This window comes from Nanorana parkeri, unplaced genomic scaffold (genome assembly GCF_000935625.1).
Source record: "Nanorana parkeri isolate BGI_ZX_2015 unplaced genomic scaffold, ASM93562v1 scaffold5, whole genome shotgun sequence".
Taxonomy (NCBI): Eukaryota; Metazoa; Chordata; class Amphibia; order Anura; family Dicroglossidae; genus Nanorana; species Nanorana parkeri.
Window position 1 is genome coordinate 4,985,855 of NW_017306273.1, and position 20,154 is coordinate 5,006,008.

The following is a 20,154-nucleotide window of genomic DNA, read 5'->3' on the forward strand; positions in this document are numbered from 1 at the left end:
TAATATAATAGAATCAAATATAAATATTTTAAATATAGAAAGCTATAGGAAAATTATATTAGGGAAATTAGAAAGATCGATGTACGATATATAATTTGATTTATTAGAGATCTATATAAAAAATGTATTCCGCTAATTTCATAAAGTAATCACCAGCTTCAGTGCAAATATTTATTTTTTTGTAATTATTTGTTGTTGGCTGACCAGAATGTACTATATAATAGTGAAATATGTACATGCAAAGTCCAAAATTCATTGTACAGTTTCTGTTGGGTGTTTATAACCTATTGCAGTTGTTTTTCCACCTCTAAGATCCAGGCTTTGCTATTGAGAATATAAAAAAAACAAAGAAAGAAAACTACAGAAACAAATGATATTTAATGGAAAATAAGAAAGAAAACGATTTTACCATTTTCTGAGGAATATTTTATTTATTAACTTTGCCGAGCAAACAATCAAGAAAAAAGCAACCTTTAAGAAAGTAGAACAGCTTCATAAATGTGTCTCACAATATGACATCTCTCTAGAATGACATTTTTACCCAATATTTAACCCCTTCATGACTGAGGCCTTTTTTTCATTTTTTGTACCCATGTTATATTCCACATTTTAGGCCTGAAAATGACATAAAACCCCCAAGTGCGGCTCTCCGATCCAGCGCTGACTCCTCTGTCCTCCTCTTCTCTCATGTCCCACTGTGTCTATGCGGGTGCACGCTGCTCCATAGACTTACCTTGTGTCTCTCCTCGGCTCCCGGCCGAACATCTGAACTGCGCATGCGCCCGCCCCTAGATCCTTTGTGGCCACCCGAGAAACGTTCTGATGTTCGGACAGGAGCGCGCGGCGAAGACACAGGTAAGTATTAACTCTTTCAAAAAGTTTTTAATTGTATTTTATTGTTTTGCATATATCTCCTGCTTGCTAGCACTAGATATATGCAAAAACAAATGAGGGTTTAATAATTGGTGAGCACTTTATAATTTGTTACTCGTTCATGAATTACCAATGAACCAATCTGTGCATAGTATTCTATGCTCTGTGGGCTGATCTGCTCATTTATAGTCGAAATTCTGGTCCTTGATTTGTCCTTCAACAATGGAGCTTCTAGAATCACCTATTTAGGGTGTAAAAATTACAGTAACAGTAACTTCCTAACAAGGAATAGAGGCCACCACCTAAAATTGGAGGAGAAAAGATTTAACCACAAAGGGCGTAGAGGCTTCTTCTCAGTCAGAGTGGTTAGATTTTGGAACTCTCTGCCACAAGCTGTGGTATAAGCAGAGAGTATTGAATCATTCAAAAACCAATTAGATACCTTCCTCAGAGACCATAACATATAGGGGTACAAGAACTCCTAGGACCACACTCTCATAACTGTGTAACTATGTATGTAACTATTTTTCCTGAACCAGAGCATGGTATAAAGAAAGAGATAGAATAATTGTATAAAACCCTTTGCCAGTGAAGTGATTGTTAATCAAAATTTATAAGGCAATTCATTTTTGTTCAAAAAACAGTTTCCAGTACTTGGTGGCATTATCCTTTCAGTAAAATATATAATTTAATAATCACATCCTTCAAGGCTCTCTTCACCTCATTATTTCTCAGACAGTAAATGATCGGGTTCAACAATGGGGGGACAACACCAAAAAGAAGAGACGACACTCGAACAATGATAAGGAAATCTCCAGAATGTGGACCATTGTAGTTGAAGATGCCAGTTACGTAAAAAACTGTTACAACAATGAGGTGGGATGAACAGGTGGAGAAGACCTTTTGCCTTCCTGCGGTGGAGTGGATTTTCAATATGGTGCAAATAATACGGATGTATGAATTTGCTATGAGCATGAATGGAACCATCCCAAGAAAAAAGGTAACAACATGTAAGACCACCTGACTGTCATGTATATCACTGCAAGCCGCTTGTAGCAATGGAAGAACATCACAGAAGTAGTGGCTGATATGTCGAGTGCCACAAAAAGTACGCTTCCAAGTCATCAAGGTGTGAAAGGTCGCATTTACCAATCCACAAAGCCAGCACCCTGCCACAAGGTATAAACAGATCTCCGGCTTCATTGTGGTGGTATAGTGGAGCGGGTTACATATCGCCACATATCGGTCATAAGCCATGACAGCCAGAAGAAGGCATTCCGTTCCACCAAAGCAGACAAAGAAATAGAGTTGTGTAAGACATCTCTGGAAGGATATCTTCCTGTTGCCTGTTATGGCATTGGCCAGCATGGCTGGAAGAGTAACGGAAGAGTAACAGACATCTAAAAAAGATAGACAAGCCAGGAAAAAATACATCGGTGACTGGAGGCGGCTGTCCGCTTGAATGATGCTAAAGACCGTGAGGTTTCCTAGAACAGTCATTGTGTAGATTAGAGCAATTAAGAGTGAGTATAATATCTGTTCCCTTGGAAATCCCAATAAGATAAAGTCATGCCAAAATGTTTCATTGGTATCTGCCATCTACTTAACCATATTCTATAAGAAAGAAAGCGGGAAATATGTAAATATTACCAACAAATACATCTACTGAAACCGGAAAACCCACCACACATCTTACACACTGACTGTGCAATCCCCTCTAGGACCTGTATCAGCTGGCTTTAGACTTGTGTCGATGGTGTCAGTTTGATAAGTTTTTAAGATCATTCAGAAATCATTGACATATGACTCGCAGTTGACCTATTTCTGACTTGTATTTGAGCTGCTAGATGTCAGATTATAATGTGTATGGTGAGCATGGTAAGACGAAGTAAAATAGTAAAGATAAAGCCGTTATAAAATGTAGACTTCCTGACGCCATTGGATCTTTAGATCTACATCTTTTGAAAGCCATAACACTGGTGAAGTAATTTCGAAATAAATCTTTAGTTAAACAATAACATTTTCAAATATTGTCCAACAAATGAGTGCATTAGAGTTATGAAAGACTATTCCTACTGACTCATAATAAATGTTTGTGGCACATGCAGAAAAACTTCACTTCTCACCTATGTGCTTGCAAGAAAATTGTGGATTTAGAAACTTTCCTAAATATCACATATTTTTTCGGTGGCCACATGGTCTTGAAAAACAAGAATTTCAGGCTTTAAATTTCTGATAGCTTCAGATTCAAATCATTTATAAATTTGCTTGTAATAATTGGTTGTCCATGCACACACATATTATCAAGGGGTAGCATTTCTGGGCATCATTTGAGGAATTTTCCAGTTTGGTGATAATAATATAAGTAGCCAAGGCCACAATTTTTTTTTATTTAAAGGCCAGCTGGTCAAGTCACTGAAAACTAGTCTCGAAAACTATACCATAAAAATTATTGAAAGGAATTTATTTTAATTTTCAGTGGTGACTGATTGAAGGGTTTTCAAACCAAGAATTTGTCTATCAGACTGACAATCTATCCGAGAATGTCCTCCATAAAATATTATTTTCAGTGGTGACTGATTGAAGAGTTTTTAAACCAAGAATTCTGTCTACCAGACTGACAATCTATCCGAGAATGTTCTCCATAAAATATTACAGCGGATCAAATATGCAAATAACAAGAATGGTTGTACAAATCAAATGGTTGGATGGATGATATAACAATAGAAATCCCATTTACCACCAAGTCATATATGAATCCAAACAACGTGAATTATACAGTATTTATACACACAAACGGCTTTGGGACTATCCAAAGAGCCAATCCATGGAGACAACTCAATTTCACAACTAAGCAATGGAGACCTCATATGGATTTGTTATTTTTTGTGTTTTATTTTTAACATAATTTGAAATTAATTTTTAAATTCTGTTGAAATGTTACACTAAACCGGAATTGTATTGGAAAGCTGCCAGTGTAACTACATATTAGACATGTGCGATTTTTTTCATTCTCAATCAAAATTCGGACGAGTTTTCAGAAATTTTCAGAAATTCGAGGGTTCGGACACATCCAAATTTCCGAATCCCACTGCATCCGAATGTGTGCGGATCTAAATTTTCGTTTCCGAATTTCGTTCGAAAACAAAACTGAATCGGACATGTGACTTTTCTGGCCAATCAGATGTGTTTTCAATCCATGGAGACAACTCAATTTCACAAACAAGCATCTGAGTCCTAGTAAGGATTTGTTATTGTTTTAGTTTTGTTTTAAACATAATTTGAACTGTATTTTTTAATTTGTTAAATTGTAATTGTAATATGTTTAACCGTATTTACTTTTGTATCTAGTCTAATGCCCTCTCCTAGCTCCACCATTGTGGAGTGCTCAGATGACCTCCTGTTCAAAGAGTCATCTTTATAGATCCATGTAATCAGCACATACTTGCTGTAGGATCCAGCCAGTTTGGGCCTTACTGGGTTTCAAAATTGGCAGCCACTTGTCACCAGCTTAAGCCATTAGAAATGCCCACACCTTGTGTAGCTTTGGCACCCTTGTCATGCAACAAGGAATTCATACCATCTCCTCCCTTGTGGGAATCTAGGACATTGGGGGAACCCCCTTAGAATAGTCCACCCCTTTCCCACTCTTTGCCAGCGTTCTTTAGCCCCCTTGAGTGGCCTTAATGATGCACATTGCCCTGGAAAGGAGCTCTCCCCCACCAGTAGTGCCTGCTGTGCTTCTGCCCACCATTAGGGATCACTAATGGTGGGCAGAAGCACTGCACTGAATGAGTGATGGATTGAATGTAAACACTTGTATGAAGCACTGAGAAGGAGGAAAAAAATAATTTTATTTTATTTTTTTGTATTTCATGACACGGTTTGTTTTATATTTAGAGTATTTAGTTGTTTATTTGATAAAGCGCTGCACCATATTTCTCTGATATTATATTTATCCATATTGAGGCAGATCTTCCTAGTCTCCTACTGCAGATACTCTCTGCTGGGGACAAGGTGTGCCTAGAGGATTCTGTGGGACCTCTTCACCAGGTCATTGGCCCTTCCCCCTTTGCTGATCAGCAGCCTTCTGGGGAAGTTCTTTCTCATACCTTCCCTTGACTTGCTCTTTGTCAGGCATATGATCATAGTGCTTTGGCTAAGATCCCTGCCCCTCACTCCATGGGTGTTGATGCTTTACTTGACCCGGGCGATCAGGAGCTCCCTAGCACCTTGGCTGTGGTCAGAGTTAGACAGGCTCTACAACATCCTTTTGCAGGCCTATTGTCACCTAAGGGTGTAAAAGAGTGTGTTTTCATTGTTATACTCAGTGTCCTTTGGTGCTTTCCAGCTCACTAGTCTGGGGCTGAAGGCTAATTTTCCTTTCTGCCTATCCTTATGGCAGTGCCCTGCATGCACTCTTTTTCCTTTTGTCCTGTTGACTTTGTGGGAAAAAACCCATAGCGGCTCAGGGGTCTCTTTATGCCCTCATGCTATTGGGTTCTACTCATACCATACATTCTCTAGGGTACCTCATTTAGTGAGGTTGATTGTCTGGATAAGCAACCTTCTTTAGTTTTATCCCTTTGATCTAGGGATTAGGTATTTGGCCTTCCCATGTAGATTTCCTGGTCTTTCTTGCCTGGACCTGTTTTTTGCTCTGGGTTCCCTAGGGATCTGTTCCTTCGAGGGGTTATCCCCAGTCCCCTTTGGCGATGACCTTTTCCTGGTCTGGAGCAGCAGGTTGATCCTTTGTGCTCTCCCCTTGGTTGTGTTGGCAGGTTTCCCTACCTAGTTGAAAGCCCTACCTCATCCATTTAGATTCAGGCGTTGGTCCGTATAATCAACTTCTTGGAGTCCCTAAAGGAGCATAGGTTCCGCTCTTCTGTGTTTTTGTTTGTGCCCTTAGTACTGATTAACCATAACACTGAGGTATGCTGGGTAGAGAAGGGATTATACTGGGGACTAGCTTACAATTTTTATGTTTGCCAGTGTCCAATGCTCCTGCAGGTGGCAGTATAACCTGCCTGTATCTGAACTCCTGAAGTGAAGGGGAAATTTTCACAAAAGGGACACAGGTGTCAGAAAATCAATATCCCAACAGAGGCCCCAACAATTCCAAACTCTATCCAAAGCTGAATAAACGTTTTAGGCTTTAAGAATTGGGCAATGAAGCTGAAGTCCACTGTCGAGGCTGACAGCTAAATACAGGTTAAGGGGTTGGGCAAAGATGTAAGGTTATAGCAGAGCTCAGCCAAAAATAACAAGAGGTTCTTGCACATGGGCATAAAAAAGCACTGCATTTCTATCAGTACATAGGGTTTTTTTTACAGATCTGAATGCAAGTTTGTTCTTTTCTATTGGCCCGTGTACACAGTTGAGTAAAGATTAGTAAACTTGCACTGCATTCATTAAAAGAAATTACAAATCTGCATACGCGGTCCTGCAAATGGACAGTATTTTACATTGTACACATGTATGCGTTTGTGCTAATGTTTACATGTACAGGTGAAACTCGAAAAATTAGAATATCGTGCAAAAGTTAATTTATTTCACTAATGCAACTTAGCCGTCTACCAGGAGATTTTGGAGCACTTCATGCTTTCTTCTGCAGACGAGCTCTATGGGGATGCTGATTTCATTTTCCAGCAGGACTTGGCACCTGCCCACACTGCCAAAAAATTTCTGAGATTGTGGATCTGAGTTTTCATGAGCTGTAAGCCATAATCATCACAATTATGACAAATCACGGCTTGAACTATCTTGCTTTGCATGTAATGAGTCTATCTCATATATTAGTTTCACCTTTAAGTTGCATTAGTGAAATAAATGAACTTTTGCACGATATTCTAATTTTTCGAGTTTCACCTGTATACAGTGTGCAGTGCAAATGGACTCTATTGGAGCCAACTGCATCCTAGCAACAAAGGACACTAGGTGGCAATAGCTGCCTGCGTCCTAGCAACCAAAGAACAACCCTCTGAGCCAGGGGTTTCCTGAATCCACCCTAGGCAGTGACTGGACAGTGAAAGGAAGAGCAGCACAGTAACGTTGCTGTGCTCTCTCTATCAGCATTCTCCTTGTCTGCACATGAACTGATTGGCTCTTTGTACTGCTTCTCCCTTTCGCACTCCAACTTTATTGTACTGGGACTGCAAGAGGTTGATTCCAGATAAAATTCAGGTACTTGCACTGCTTGCATTTAAACATACATTTTCTGGTTATACATTTTGAGGCAATGGCAAGAATTCATTCATGCACCTGGCTTTTTGGTGAAAACAAAACTTCTGACTGGGACCCTTTAAAATAATCACCTTTGTAGGCAAAGAAGTTCATTGGGAAAACAATTTATTTATGCAAAAAAAGGTTATAACAGGAGTTTTTGTTATCTTTTTATTGATTTATATTGAAGGACCTAACTGCATGGTGATATTTGAATATTTTTCGATACACATTGATTCCTTATTTTAGGATCTATTGTTGTCTACACTACAGAGTGTAGGTTACAGTTTTTATTCAATTTGTAAATTTAGGGTACAAATACAAAAGTAAATGCTGATTTACTGCCATATCCCCTGAATTTTCTTTCTGTTGCATTGGATATTCTGAGACTCCAACTTATTCTCCAACCAGAGCACACTTTAAAGAAATCTACAGAAAGAATATGTTGAAACCTTTGCCAATCATTAAAATTTCCATGAAATAAACTAATTTGTGTTCATATGCCAAACAGTTTCCAAGTTAGGTGTTATTATCATCCGAATGAAGTATAAAATTTAGTAAGAACGTCCTTCAAGGCTCTCTTCACCTCATTATTTCTCAGACAGTAAATAACGGGATTCAGCAATGGGGGAACAATACCGTATAGAAGAGACGACACTCGAACAAAGACAAAGGAATCTCCAGAATGTGGGCTATTGTAGGTAAAGTTGCCAGTTATGTAGAACACTGTTACAACAATGAGGTGGGATGAACAGGTGGAGAAGACCTTCTGCCTTCCTGTGGTGGAGCGGATTTTCAGTATGGCGGAAATAATACGGATGTATGAATTTGTTATAAGAATGAATGGAGCCATCCCAATGAATAGGGCAACAAGGTGTAAAACCAACTGACTTTCATGTATATCACTACAAGCCGCTTGTAACAAAGGAAGAACATCACAGAAGTAGTGGCTGATATGTGGGGGAACACAAAAAGTACGTTTTAAAGTCATCAAGGTGTGAAAGGTCGCATTCGTAAACCCACAGAACCAGTACCCTGCCACAAAGTATAAACAGACCTTCCTGTTCATTGTGGTGGTGTGGTGGAGCGGGTTACATATTGCTACGTATCGGTCATAAGCCATGACAGCCAGAAGAAGGCATTCCGTTCCTCCAAAGCAGACAAAGAAATAGAGTTGTGTAAGACATCTAATGAAGGAAATCGTTCTGTTGCCTGTTATGGCATTGGCCAACATGGCTGGAAGAGTAACGGAAGAGTAACAGACATCTAGTAAAGATAGACAAGCCAGGAAAAAATACATCGGTGATTGGAGGCGGCTGTCCACTTGAGTGATGCTAAAGACCGTGAGGTTTCCTAGAACAGTCATTGTGTAGATTAGAGCAATTAGAATTGAGAATAATATTTGTTCTTCTGGAAATCCCAATAAGATAAAGTCATGCCAAAAAGTCTCATTGGTAGCTGCCATCTACTTAACCATATTCTATAAATAAAAAAGTACAAAGTAATTGAATAATATCAAGAGATACCTCTGCTGTCAAGAAACCAGATGGTGGATTGGATCACTTTCAGATGGTGGATTGGATCAGGTCCCCTGATAGTTTTTCAGGTGGATTTCTTTGGAAGCCTGTTGTTACTCTATGGGCAGTTGAATGTAAATGCATCTGCGTCTGTTTACATCTGATTACCCCTGACTCCATCCACGTCCAGAAAACAAAGTGGAACAGAGATCTGATCATGACAGGTCAGGGGTAGTTAGATGTAAATGGACTCACGTTCATTTAAATCCAGTTCCTCATAGACCTAACACGAGTCTGATAACACGAGTCTGTGTTTTATTTTTAACATCATTTAAAATACATTTTTAAATTGTGTTGAAATGTTACACTAAACCGGAATTGTATTGAAAAGCTGTCAGTGTAACTACAAATTAGACACGTGGGATTCGTTTAGTTACGAATCGAAATTCTAACCAATTTTCCGACATTCGTACACATGCGAATTTCCGAATCCCAATGCATCCGAATGTGTCCGAATCCAAAATTCCGTTTCCGAATTTTGGATCCCGTCCGAATTTCGTCCTTCCCAGGGGAAAGAGGCTGAACTCCCCTGGGGCTACAAAGGATCAGTTCCCTAACAAAAGAAATCCGAAAAACAGATAGCACCCTGTCCTAGGGGGACAGAAACAAATAGACTGTGAAACTTGGGAAGAGGAGGGGCTTATATAGGCTAAGGATACTGCATGTTAACCCTTTATTGTTCCTGTCAGCTAGGGGTAGGGGACGATAACCCATTTGTCAGCGCTGCCATGGATATGACCAGGAAATACAGTACACACATATAATACTAAAGCTGAGGCATTCGGGATCCAAATATCTGAATTGCATTAGGGAGCTCCCGAATGCCATTCAGGTCTGGGAGCCTCAGCTTTATTTATTTGAGGTATTTATATGGCACCAACAATTTAGAATAGCTGCACATTCACATCACTCCCTACTCTCAAGGAGCCTACAATCTAAGGTCCCTATCTAACATACATAGGAGGGCCAACTTAGAGAGAAGCCAATTAACCTACCAGCATGTCTTTGGAGTGTGGAAGGAAACTGGAGGAAACCCACCCAAGCACAGGGAGAAAATGCAAACTCCTTGCAGACAGTTACCTGGCTGGGATTTGAACCAGGCACCCCCAGTGCTGCAAGGCAGAAGTGCTAACCACTACACCACTGTGCTGCCCAGCTTTAGTAATATGTGTATGGCATTCGGGATCCAAATTGCATTCGGGATCTCCCCAATGCCATTCGGGTCTGGGAGCCGAATGGCTTTACTAATATATGTATATGGCTCCCAGACCTGGAGGGCCTTCGGGAGCTCCCAATGCAATTCGGAAATTTGGATCCCGATTGCCATTCGGGTCAAGGAGATTCAGCTTTAGTATTAGTATCTGTATATTGTTTTCTGTGGTATGGCCCTGGCACTCTCGAAGTGAGGCAATTTAAACTAACCAACCTAAGGCACTGAGCATCCATTTCACAGCAGCATTGTCAAGCCGGTTCAGACATACATCAACAAGAAGTGACCACCCACCGCCTTCTCCATTGTGGTCAAGTGATTTAAAATAATATGTGAGACTAGAGGCCTCAAGTCCAAATTTACCAAAATTTGATTGAATGTTATTCGGAACTAAACAAAATTGACATGTCTAATACATACCACCCCTGTAGTGTATATACGTATACACTATGTAGAGTACATAGTGTGTCTTAAACATTGAGTAAAGCTTCCAAAAAGATCAGACAGTTGTGATTCAAGTGAACACTTTTAACATCTGGAATCTCCAAAATGAACATCCCAATAGATCCAACTTGGGCTCTAAAATTTTTTATTAAAGATCAGTAGATGATGCGAAATTGTGCAGAACAGTTTGGGACGCTTGTGAAAGCTCAGCTTGGCAAGATGACCATTAAAATTCTGTAAACTGCTCAAAGAACTTTGCTTTGTTGATCATTCTTGCCTGTTTCCAAAAAACTCAAATGCTGGCAGTAGAAGGTCACTGGAGGGTGATCTCCTTCTCTGTCTGATGTTCTCTAAAGCTGCCAGGAGTGCAGATGTTGCAGTGCAGTCAGATATTAGGGTTCAACCCTCGGTATTGCTTAGGGCGACAGCTGACATTTAAGGCATGACCAAAACAAGGTACCAAATTGAGAAGCAGACATGAGGTCAGGATAAGCTAGAGGTAAGGGCTAGACATGTAAGCTACGGAAAAATTTGGTTCGGTTATTTCGTTATTTTGAGTTTCGGATTTGGCCTTTTTGGTTTTTGAACTAAATTCAGACGGGATGCGAAATTCTGAAATACCCATGTGTATAAATGTCCAAATTTCGGAAAATTTGTATGAATTTTGATTCGGAACGAAACGAATCACACATGTCTAGTCAGGGCTAAGGGCAGACAAGCATAGTCAAAGAATAAGCAGAAGGTCAGGAAGGCATGAATGACATACAATAGAAGTTTGGTGCTGACTATATGATTAGGGACTGACTAAAGCTGGTCATACATTGTACAAATTCACTCACCTCATAGTTCTAGCCAACCTGTGACAATGAGACTGTCACAGGTTGGCTCAGTAGATCGGGAAGTGAGCGAACACATACCGGTGTTCGCTCACTTCTCGATCCTGTCGAGAGGGGAGGGGCTGGATTCCCCCCTAGCCGCTCCGATCCTCCAGCGCTGACTGGCAGAACGGATGGGGAGGGGCGGGTACAGCTGGCTCTGCCTATCTGTCACTCACGCAGCTGGGTGGATCCAGACATAATTGTCGGGATCCGCTTCAGCTGCGGCGTCTCAGTATACCACGAACTACAGCTATACTGAGCTTAGGGTGACGGGAGGACGCTAGTTTGTGTCCTCCCGTTACCCTAAGGAGAACTATGGGGAAAAGCCCTAACCCCATAGTTCTCCTTTAATTGGGTGCCCTTGTTGGCACCGTTTCATTTGGCATATTCTAAAGGTGCCCGTACAACTATCGATTATCATTCGGAAATCGTCCACGAATGGTCTTCTGAACTATAATCGATCAGTTGATGGGACACCAATGATTCTAATTACTGTACTTCTGGCCAAAATTCCTCCATTGGTCAGGCTGGAAAAAAAAATTTGAATCGAACGAGAATTGATGGATTAGTGGCATTTTGATACAAATAATTGTAGCAAGAACACTGCACATGCGCAAACAAAAATCCGTTCTGTTGAATGTCGAAATTTGGTGACTTAGTATTGCTAACGAATGATAATCGAAATTGACATTGGTCTGAGCATAATGGGCTATTTGAACTGGAATCGAAAGAGGGTTCTTGGCAGCAACGAAAATTCCCGATCGAAATTCTATAGGTGTATGGCCAGCTTGACAACAGCACGACCACCACTGTCAAAATACAGAAACCAAAGTGGGAGATTCTTCCATCCACATTGTTTAGCATGGAAGGAGGAACATGTTTTTTTGTTTGTTTTGGCGTAATGAAAAAAATATAACAGTGTATTGCCATCTTTAATGGTCAGCTCCCAATATAGCCCCTACTAAATGAGGTCAGCTGTACAACTTGACAATGCTGCAGTGCTGAATTTTGTCCAGCAGATGTTCAAACATCTAGACTCAACAGGGTTATTCACAAAAGGGTGAAGAGTTTGGAGAAGGAAGGATAAGGGAACAATCTAGGACATCATAGCTGAACTGGAAAGTGAGCTGAAATGGAGAATTTTTACAAACCAGCGATGTTGTCCTAGATTGTTCCCTTCTCCGGCCTTCTCCAAACTCTTCACCCTTCTGTGAATAACCCTGCTAGACCCAACAGGCCTGGGTATCTCTGGAAGACTGCAAGAGGGTACTGCAGACTAATCATTAAACGTGCTGCACTTTGTTATGCGGATAGAAACCCATCCATCCTATAGCTCTTCCGCAAGATTTCCCAGTCCCGGTTCACTTGTTCAGTCATCACACTCTGAGCCCATTGCAGCCTCAACCACACACATTGTAGCGTTACAGGGCTCTGGAAAAGATCAGAACTGTGGTAGAAGAGTGTGCGTACCTACCCAGAAAACCTGTGAGAAACCTGCTGAATTTGGCTGCATCAGAATTAAATCAGTAAAACTGAGCTGACTTTCACAATTGTAGTTTTTCCTGTATAAAATAGGCAGTTTGCTGATTCACCGTACTACTCGTTTATTATGTGTTAATTCATTATGGGGTTTTTTTTGTGTTTGTGTTCTATTCTTGGATCAGTTATGTCATTAGTGGTGGGAGGAGGAGTCCCTAGTGTCTGCTGCTTTCAGGATAAATTCTCTGAGCATTCAGTGGTTCTCATTAAGTAGGTGCAGGCTATGTGTGTGTGTTATATCAGCTCCCTAGATGTAGAATTGTATAGCACAATAAAAATAAAATAATCTTTAGTTATTGTAGTCTACTGGCCCCTTAATCTGAGCTGTCCTCTGCACTTCTTTATTATAAATTAGTTGAATGTCTCTAGAACCTTTTTGGGGGGGCTGTTCATACACAATTATCTAATCAAATATTAAGGTAAGTTACTTATCATTTTTATTGATTTCCTGGCAATAAGCAGAAGAATTTTCATCCCAACCAACAACGGGTCAGGTATTTGGTCAATCTGTAACAGGACATAATCACACAGAGGGGTCTGTTTGTTCTGCTCCCACTTATATTTCATTCACTGGTTTCCAGATTGTATCTACTTTTAAAGTGACACTTAACTCAGGAGTCAAATCTTAAAAATACATTCAGGTACCCTAAGTAATACCAAAAATGTATCTTATTTGTGTATCACTCGGCTGTAGATCCTCCAATCATCTCTGAATTGGTGCTGACACTGTCCTTCCTTCTGGAGGGGGGCTACTTTTGTTCCCCATGTTCCCTGTGTGTGTTGTAAAATAGTCACTGCTCCAAGCTCAGTCCCGGGATGGACTACAATCTCACGTTTAGTTTACTAATTTGTATTGGGATTGTAGTCCATCCCGGGACTGAGCTTGGAGCAGTGACTATTTTACAACACACACAGGGAACATGGGGAACAAAAGTAGCCCCCCTCCAGAAGGAAGGACAGTGTCAGCACCAATTCAGAGATGATTGGAGGATCTACAGCCGAGTGATACACAAATAAGATACATTGCTGTTAATAGTTAAGGTACCTGAATGTATTTTTAAGATTTAACTTCTGAATTTATGTCACTTTGAAGAATCCTAGATTTGGATAAATCAAACATCTGGGTCTTCCTTCAAGTTTACAAAGCTTCCTTCCTTACAATATCAATTTTTCCAAAAAGATGATGTTGTAATGTTAATAGAACATTCTCCTGGTAAATATGTATCACTCGTCTTATTCCGCCGTGCCTATACATGGTCTGCAATCTATTTTGTCCAATAGGATCTGTGTGATTCTGGTCTTTGCTTGAGTGGAACTCAGGGAAGTGCTTACTCTAGTTATAAACAGTTGTCTATGGAATCATTCTACAAGTACCCTAACTAATAACAACAATGTATCTTATTTGTGTATCACTCGGCTGTAGATCCTCCAATCATCTCTGAATTGGTGCTGACACTGTCCTTCCTTCTGGAGGGTGGCTACTTTTGTTCCCCATGGTCCCTGTGTGTGTTGTAAAGTAGTCACCGCTCCAAGCTCACTCCCTGAGATGGGCTACAATCTCATGTTTAGTTTACTAACTTGTATTGAGATTGTAGTGCATTATGGGAGTGAGCTTGGAGCGGTGACTACTTTACGACACACTGCAAGCCTTAACTGCTCCTTTTTTTCTAGGGGGCGATTATAAGAAATACTTACCCAACCCTCGGCCCCGCGGCAGGGACCACTCATCTCATTTCCTCTCCACTCCAGCTATATGGAATGTCCCTCAACGTCTTCACATCTAATAGACCTTCTTATTAAAACGTGACAATGGTTTCTATCATTTGTAGACTTTCTGCCTATAGCTCATATATCTCATATATTCCCATTGTGTGTCACCAGGATAAGAGCACCTGTTGAATGTACAGTACCTAGGTCACAAAGAGATTGGAAATACATGGGAATGGTCGAGGAGTTGACAATGAGCTTTTGACCGATAAGGGTTTTGACATGTTAGCAAATGGGGAAAAATTCAGCCAACAATTTGGCCTGGTTTCTGTGTGCCCGCCATTAGAAAATGATATTGTTATATCAGATGATGCTACATTATCTACTCCAAAGTATATATTCAAAGATGTCCTTTCATGAGTCTCTGCTTTTGTTTTAGATGCCCTTTACTGCAGTGCAAGAGTACGAGAACCAGACAATAGTGAAGAATATTTTATTGTTGAATTTTTCCAATGATTGGTCCATCATCATCTCCTTTTTGTTATCCCTTATTTATTGCACTATTCTGATTGGTAATTTCTGCATTTTTATCGTCATTAGGGTTGAAACACATCTGCACACACCGATGTATTTTTTTCTTAGCAATCTCTCTGCATTAGACATATGTTACTCCTCGACTACTCTCCCGACCATGATATTCAATAGTGCGACAGGCAACAAAAAGATTTCCTTTGTCAAATGTATTGCACAGTTGTATCTATTTGTCTCTCTAGGTGGCGCTGAGTGTATTCTTCTGGCTGTGATGGCGTATGACCGTTTTGTTGCCATATGTAACCCTTTGCGGTATCCGGTGGTCATGAATGTAAAACTTTATGTCAGTCTTGCAGCTGCATCATGGTTGAGTGGATTCTTCAATTCTATCCTTCATACGGTCATGACTTCCAGACTTAAATTCTGTCACTTGGAAGAGAGTGTAGATCACTTTTATTGTGATGTTCCACCATTGGTACAAGCAGCCTGTAACCCCACCAAGACCAGCAAAATATTATTATATGTTATTAGCGTGTTCCTTGGCTTCACCCCATTTCTTTATATTGTTATGACCTATGCCCAGATCATCTCCACTATCATGAAGATCAAGTCTTCTGCAGGACGATGGAAGGCCTTTTCTACCTGTTCCTCCCATCTCATGGTAGTTACAGTGTTCTACAGTACTGCCAACCTTAACTATATTGGACCAACAGGTTACTCTGCTGAACTGGAAACCTTTGCATCTCTCCTGTACAGCATTCTGACGCCAGTTGTAAACCCAATAATTTACTGCCTGAGGAACAAAGAAGTCAAGGGGGCTTTGAGAAAATATTTCCGGAGATTTTATTATATGGCATATTAATACTAGTGTAAGCTGTAGTGCTTGCTCTTTTTTTGGCTAAGGGAAACCTGGTACAGTACACCTCAGCAAGAAGCTTTTGATATGGAAAACAAATGTCAGTTTCATTGTATGCAACTATGCACCCATGCCCCATGTCTCACTTATCCCTATCCATGTATCACCTATCCCTATCCATGTTACACCTATCCCTACACATGAAACATCCACCCCTATCCTTGTATCACTATCCTTGTATCACCTATCCAATGCCTAGGAATCAGGACTCTGCCAGCAGAGAGACCAAAATGGAAAATAAATTTCTTAACTGCCTTGAGGCTCCCAGAATGGTGGATAGTAAGGCCACCTCCAGAGATTCTGGCCAATCGCCTATCTTAAAAACAGACTGCCAGAATGGTTGTATCCATTGGCAGGACTACCATATGTGCAGCATGGTGCCCTACTCAGTCCCACACCACCAGCAATGATCATATAAGTGCATAAAGACCCTTTGCAGGGCATCTGTACCTCCTTGTCGGTATCTTAAAGCTCCTTTCCTGTATTTAGCTCGATATGCTGGCAGAGTCTTCATTCCTAGGCATTGGAGATCAACCTCCATCCTACAGGTCTGGGTGTGGGTTGGTGAACTTAACCACCTGATGCAGAGAGAGTAGCTTACAGCTCACCTCCATGACCATTACTTGGAGTTTGTGGCTAGGTGAAGCAAAGTTCAGAAGTTTCTATAATTTGAGCATCATCCTCTTCTCGGCTTAGGGCATTCCCTATGTTTTGAATTATTATGGGGGCACACATCTAGTTAGTTTCAGACTGTCTCCCATTCCTTGTTGTGCATTCCAAAATTTGCGAGTCCCAGCTCGCGTTCCCACTATCTGGTATAAAAGAGGCGAGTAGAAAAGGCATGGGTCAACAGAATGTTGTAGAGGAGGGACACAATCTGGGTGCAATCCGAATACTTCATACAGAGTTCCTCAAATGGCATCAGGTCCCGTGATAACTGTCCAATGGAACTTAGGGTCACATAACAATGCTTCAGCTAAAAATATGAGAGTCATCAGCTAGCAGGAGAAGAGTAATTTGGGAGCAAAGACACTAAAGGGTGAAGTCCAGTCAAGGTAAGAGCTTGCATAATAGGCGATGGTTTCAAGGAGCACCACTTCAAGAATCTGTGACAGGACAAACAGTGAGGAAAGTCCGGATTGCCTAAAATAGGGGTTAGAGGGCCTACATAAGATGAAATTTAATAGGCATGTACCACAGAAACCTATACTTCAAGGAAGGAGCAGACAAGGGGGGGTTAAAGATTGTGGAGATGGCCAGCTAGATGAGCGAACCCATGGGATGGACGTAGAGCAGTAGAGGGGTAGCACTCTGCTCTATAGACACCATAGTTTAGTGTTAGGGTGAAAAAAACAGCCCTTGATACGGCTCAAGACCGCTGCCATGTGATATACTGTAGCTTCATATGCAGTAATCCCGCTCCCCCATCCTGCTTGCATTGATTTAACTAAAATATTATGACACAACTGAGCCGGTGAGCGGGGTCACAGATATCTAATCAAAGCCAATCTACGAGTCCTAAAAAGGGAGCAAGAAGGCTAAATGTGCAATGTATGGAAAAGGTATAGAAAGTAAGACATCCATTTTCAAGAGGGCTATCCTACCCACCCAAAACTGCTTTTTAGAAAGCCCAGAGCTCCAATCTGCATTGCATGGCAGTCAATAATGGTAGGTACTTAAGGTCAAATGTGTTGCCCTCATTTGACAGGATATGTACCCCCACGCACTTAATGGAATCTGTGGCCTACTGGAAGGGGAATCTGGCTTGTAGAAACTCACATCAAGAGGGACAATGAATTTTAGGGATGTACATCCACATGCATTTGTTCCTAATGGTCTGTGCAACAGGTCTACCACATTTATTGCCAAACTTGTAGAGAGATCAAAGAGAACAGTACATATAGCATTGGTAGGACAAATCAAGTAATTTATGGAGATCCACACACTTCTATTGTAGGGACTGGTAAACCAATGGATCATTAGAGCTTTTATTTCAGAGCTCCAGAGAGTGGATTTCAGAAAATAGGTAATAGATGAGGCCACCATGTGCTATAAGGGTTCCACGCACACTACATTTCCATGCTTCCCACTTAAGGTGGGAGTGTCTCATCGTGAGCATGATCATGAAGGAATTTCGAAATAGCTGAAGGAGATCCAAAATATCTAGAGACAGCTGCCCGAGCGGGGGGATCTTGTAATAGCTTTCAAGAGGAGGAAGGTTTGGAGGTACTAGGGAGATGAATAAAAAAAAATTTGAAAATGATCATACCAAAGCTGTGTCTCTATAGAACCCTGAAGCTCCCAACGAAGCACACAGTGAAACTTCAAAGTGATTCCTGCTATAAGTTGAGTGAGATACAGAATGACATGAGTAATCTCTAGCTGAAGGGTTCAGGACACACCAATGGTCCAGCAGCTAGAGATGGTATAGCCTCTTCTTCAGTTCATTGAGTTGGGGCAGGGAAACATGGAGGAAACCCATGGAGGTATCTAGTGAGGGATCCAATGTCAAATTAAAATCTCCAGCAGCTGAAGATGGTATAGCCTCTTCTTCAGTTCATTGAGTTGGGACAGGGAAATATGGGGGAAGCCCATGGAGGTATCTAGTGAGGTATCCAATGTCAATTTAAAATCCCTCCAGAACCTTTACTGCCTCCATAAAGTCCCCTAGACTAACAAGTATGGAACAAGAGTTGATGGTTGACTGTGATTGGGAATGTAAACATTGGCCAACATAAACACCCTATCGCATAATCTGCACTTCATTAAAAAAATAAACCTGCCTTCCTCATCAATTAATTGCTGCATAACCGAAAAGGGAAAGGAAGAGTGCCCTATGGCCACCTCTCTAGACTTAATATGGGGACAATTGCTGGTAAACCAGGAAGAGTAGTTTTCTGTGGGCCAGTAGAAGCACCTGAGGAGCTGAAATGTGTTTCCTGTGGAAAAAGGACCCGTACAATGGCAGCCTTAGACTTTAGGCCGGTCATTAACATGTTCTATTGGGCAGAACAGTAACTTGGTGGTTATCCCTCCTGCCTTGCAGCACTGTGGGTCTCTGCTTCAAATCCTGGTCAGAACACTATCAGCATGGACAGTGGTGAGATTTGTAGTCCTCTATAGAGGGTGCCATTCTGCATTGCTGCAATGCAGAATGGGACCTGCTATATAGAACTACAAATACCAGCTGTACTTTATACAGCAATGCCATCAATTGGGTTACATACAATAATGATTTTATTTATTAACTTACCTTCACCTCTTCTGGCTGTTTTCTGGTGGGGGAGGCTGCAGAAAACCACCCCAGTGTGTGTATCAGAGACAGCACACCCGTGTACTCAGGCAGCTGTTCGCTGGGTCCTCACGGCCGTGGCCCAGGGCTGCCCCCTGCAGTGCCTGCAGGTTTTTTTTTATTCTCGGCTCCCTCCACAGTATCCGGCAGCCAACGGGCCCCTTCATCTCTGCGCCAGGAGTGTCGGATCTTTCCGACACTCCCGGCGCAGAGATGATGGGGCCCGCCAGCCGCCGGACACCAATGTGATCAACGGACACTCCCGTCACAGAAATGGGGGAGGCCCGCCGCATACCGATCCCATGGTAACCGGCGGCCGGACGCCAACGCGCCCCAATCTCTGCCCCGGGGCTGTGTTTGAATGGATACTGGGCCCCCGCCCCCTGTAGGCTAGGGCACTGGCGGTAGTTCCGCCACTGAGCATGGAGATTGTATGCTCTCCCTGAGCCTGCATGTGTTTCCTTCCAAAGATATTTTGAGGTTAATTGGCTCCTGTCTAGTATGTGTATGCATGTGAGATAGGGACCTTGAGGGCTGGGGCTGATGTGAAGGTACAGTGTTTAAATTTTTGGTGTCCTAAAGTACATGAAATAAATGAATTTAGACAGGAAACATCAGAGGGATGCAACTAAGGATAGAAAAAAAGAGGAAAACAAGTATTTTATTTGAAAAAGGGGAAATGATTTATGATACACAGTGCTTAATAAAGTAAAATATCATTCGGTTCTGGTTTACATCTACTTTAGCTTGGCGCAGTACACAAAAACAAGGTGATTTTACAAAGTGGAGTTTCTTTAATCAATGAGGTCAGATATGGTAGCCCCCATATTTCTCAATACAGATTTCCTTTAAAACAATTGACAGCCCCATTCAAACAGACATTAGATTGGTGAAGCTGTAAACACAATACAGTGTCATGCCCAGAGGGCTTATTTCCAGACATTCAATGATTACAATTGTTTGTT

At 41.4% G+C, this 20,154-nt stretch overlaps 3 protein-coding genes across 3 annotated transcripts; 1 reads left to right on the forward strand and 2 right to left on the reverse strand.

The window, feature by feature from the left end:
- Positions 1–1,536: 1,536 nt before the first annotated feature.
- LOC108804860 (olfactory receptor 1361-like) lies at positions 1,537–2,472 on the reverse strand. The gene has a single exon (XM_018576773.1). It carries the CDS (start codon positions 2,470–2,472, stop codon positions 1,537–1,539), a length of 936 nt encoding a protein of 311 aa, XP_018432275.1.
- Positions 2,473–7,627: 5,155 nt separating this feature from the next.
- LOC108804872 (olfactory receptor 10A7-like) lies at positions 7,628–8,560 on the reverse strand. The gene has a single exon (XM_018576785.1). It carries the CDS (start codon positions 8,558–8,560, stop codon positions 7,628–7,630), a length of 933 nt encoding a protein of 310 aa, XP_018432287.1.
- A 6,329-nt stretch (positions 8,561–14,889) lies between these two features.
- On the forward strand, positions 14,890–15,843 carry LOC108804881 (olfactory receptor 5V1-like). The gene has a single exon (XM_018576796.1). The coding sequence runs from the start codon at positions 14,890–14,892 to the stop codon at positions 15,841–15,843; it is 954 nt and encodes a 317-aa protein (XP_018432298.1).
- The last annotated feature ends 4,311 nt before the right edge of the window (positions 15,844–20,154 follow it).

Coding starts and splice junctions, on each gene's coding strand:
- LOC108804860 (XM_018576773.1), bottom strand. CDS start 2,472: ATGGCAGATACCAATGAAACATTTTGGCATGACTTTATCTTATTGGGA.
- LOC108804872 (XM_018576785.1), bottom strand. CDS start 8,560: ATGGCAGCTACCAATGAGACTTTTTGGCATGACTTTATCTTATTGGGA.
- LOC108804881 (XM_018576796.1), top strand. CDS start 14,890: ATGCCCTTTACTGCAGTGCAAGAGTACGAGAACCAGACAATAGTGAAG.